General features: G+C 45.1%; 1 protein-coding gene across 1 annotated transcript; it reads right to left on the bottom strand.

The window, feature by feature from the left end:
* Positions 1–1,579: 1,579 nt before the first annotated feature.
* On the bottom strand, positions 1,580–2,297 carry LOC123399935 (RING-H2 finger protein ATL74-like). Its single transcript, XM_045094326.1, has one exon. The coding sequence runs from the start codon at positions 2,292–2,294 to the stop codon at positions 1,773–1,775; it is 522 nt and encodes a 173-aa protein (XP_044950261.1). The 5' UTR covers positions 2,295–2,297; the 3' UTR covers positions 1,580–1,772.

The raw sequence follows: 2,297 nt of genomic DNA, 5'->3' as shown, positions 1-2,297 counted from the left end.
AGATTTATTATCCCTATTGGGGTCGATTAACCTGACACAAGGACGAGACTTGTTTTGTTGGAACCTCAATATATCTGGGTCTTTCATAGTGGACTCTATGCATAGTATGCACACGCATTCAAAGGTCCCAGTGGATAATAACAAGAAAATTTGGATGTCCACTAAAAATTAAAACCTTCATGTGCTATCTTTGAAGGGGAGTTGTGCTAACCAAAACTACCTCGCCCATCGCAATTGACAAGGAAGCACGAAGTTTAGTTTCTATATCCATGACGAGACAATCAAACATCTATTTTTTTTATAAAAAAAATACAGGTTCTACATGATTAGTCATCCAAATAGCGTTGAATTTTTATCCATCCATTATTGTTGCCAATATTTTTAATCACTTGCTTCTTAGGTGGTCTATGCTACACCGAACAGAGTGCCACTGTTGTTTAAGGCAGTATGTATGCGGTTGAAGTGGGTGGCTAGTGAGGTATTTACCCAACACGGGTGGCAACATAATCTCCTCATTGATCCATCACCTGTCCTATATGACTCTCGAGTTGCTGACATGTCGGCATTTATCTTTTTTAAGTTTGCTAATGTTTAGTTGTGTTCATCTTAATTATGCAAAGGTTATGTGTTGCTGATGATGCTTTGTATCTGCTAGATGTTACGTTTTGAGTCAATAAAAATGTCCTTTTATGAGAAAATGAAGTTAACAGAGAGAAGAAGACCGACAGTATGACCATGTATGTCGTACCACGCACCATTGACTCACTAGCACAAAAAGACATTCCTGAAGGGGGCCCGGTCATGGGAGTAGCATCCAAGTGGCTGGTTAAACTGAACAGTTTGAGCATGGTTTATAGAACAACCAACTCTGTCTATATAATATTTTTGCCATATCGTATATAGTCACCATTCATAGTAATCCAATCATAGTAATTCATACAATGAGAATATCTATAAGGCTTCATCTTTTCTCTATCTCTTTCTTTATATTTATTGAATTAGGCCCTGTTTGGAACCACCTAGATTATATAATTCAGTTTTTATAATCTATTATGTTTCCAAACAGGACAACTTATAGTGTAGATTATAAGAACTAGATGGATAGATTATTAAAAACTCATAATCTACTCTATACCAGCTAAAATCAGATTATGGATTGCTAATGATCAATTACCCTTGTAAAGTTGGAGATAATAACATTTCTACCACCGCTACCCTCCTTTTTAAAAAAAAACAGAGGGTAGATAGGTCATTATGCAATGTAAAACCTGGATTGCAGTTTATATAATCTGGCCTCCAAACATGTTCACCTAGATTATTTTTATAAACTAGATTATATAATTTATCTTCATATATAATCCAGATTATCATAATCTATTATGGTTCCAAACAGGACCTTAGTCTAAAAATATGCATATAGCTAGCCTTTTCTAAGTGAAAGCCCACTCCTCTCATTTTTTTATGTGTCTCTCCTCTACATAAACAAAATCAGTACTTGCTCTTAGTCGACCTCCATCCATCGATGTCACGGGCCACCCTATTTGTCGACGGCGACGGAGAATGGGACACGGGAGCAAAGTAATTCAGCAAAACTGTTTACTGCTGGTATGTCAGTACAGCGCTTTGCGCCGTTAAATATTTACATGAGCAATTGAGCATCTCGATCATATATACATTCCGGTAATAATCAGCGCCTGAAAATTCCACAGGAGCTTGCGCATGCTGGGCTGTGCTGTGCCGGCAGCAATGGCATGCTTCGTCGCGCGATGAACTCACACGATCACCACGGTGATGATCGTGTCCGTCTCCGTTGGGCGCTGGCTTTGGGCGACACCCCCGCTGGCGCCCTTCTCGATGACCGGCCGCCGGCATGTTGGACAGGAGCCGCGGGACACCAGCCAGGCGTCGACGCAGTGGACGTGGAAGCCGTGCCCGCACAGCGGCAGCACGCGCACCTTCTCGCCGTCCACGAACTCGCTCAGGCATATGGCGCACACGTCGTCGATGTCCTCCCCGGAGCCGTACACCTCCACGGGGAGGCTCCTCAGGACGCGCCTCTTGATGCCGCTGCAGGCCACCCGCGCCGACGCCCGGCCCTCGCCGGCGGCTGCCGCGGCCGCGGCCCCGCGCCCCACGTACCGGAGCGCGCACCGCGCCAGCGAGTTGACTGCGATTATGAGGAGCAGCCCGAAGAAGAGCACGGCCAGGATGATCACCACGTTGGTCTCGAGATCCGAGTCCGCCCCAGCCGGCGCCGCCGCGCCTCCTCCAACTCCGTGTGCGACGCTTGACATGGG

Source organism: Hordeum vulgare, chromosome 5H (assembly GCF_904849725.1).
Source record: "Hordeum vulgare subsp. vulgare chromosome 5H, MorexV3_pseudomolecules_assembly, whole genome shotgun sequence".
Classification (NCBI taxonomy): Eukaryota; Viridiplantae; Streptophyta; class Magnoliopsida; order Poales; family Poaceae; genus Hordeum; species Hordeum vulgare.
Note: the sequence above shows the minus strand (reverse complement) of the source record. Positions and strands in the feature narration are given on the sequence as shown.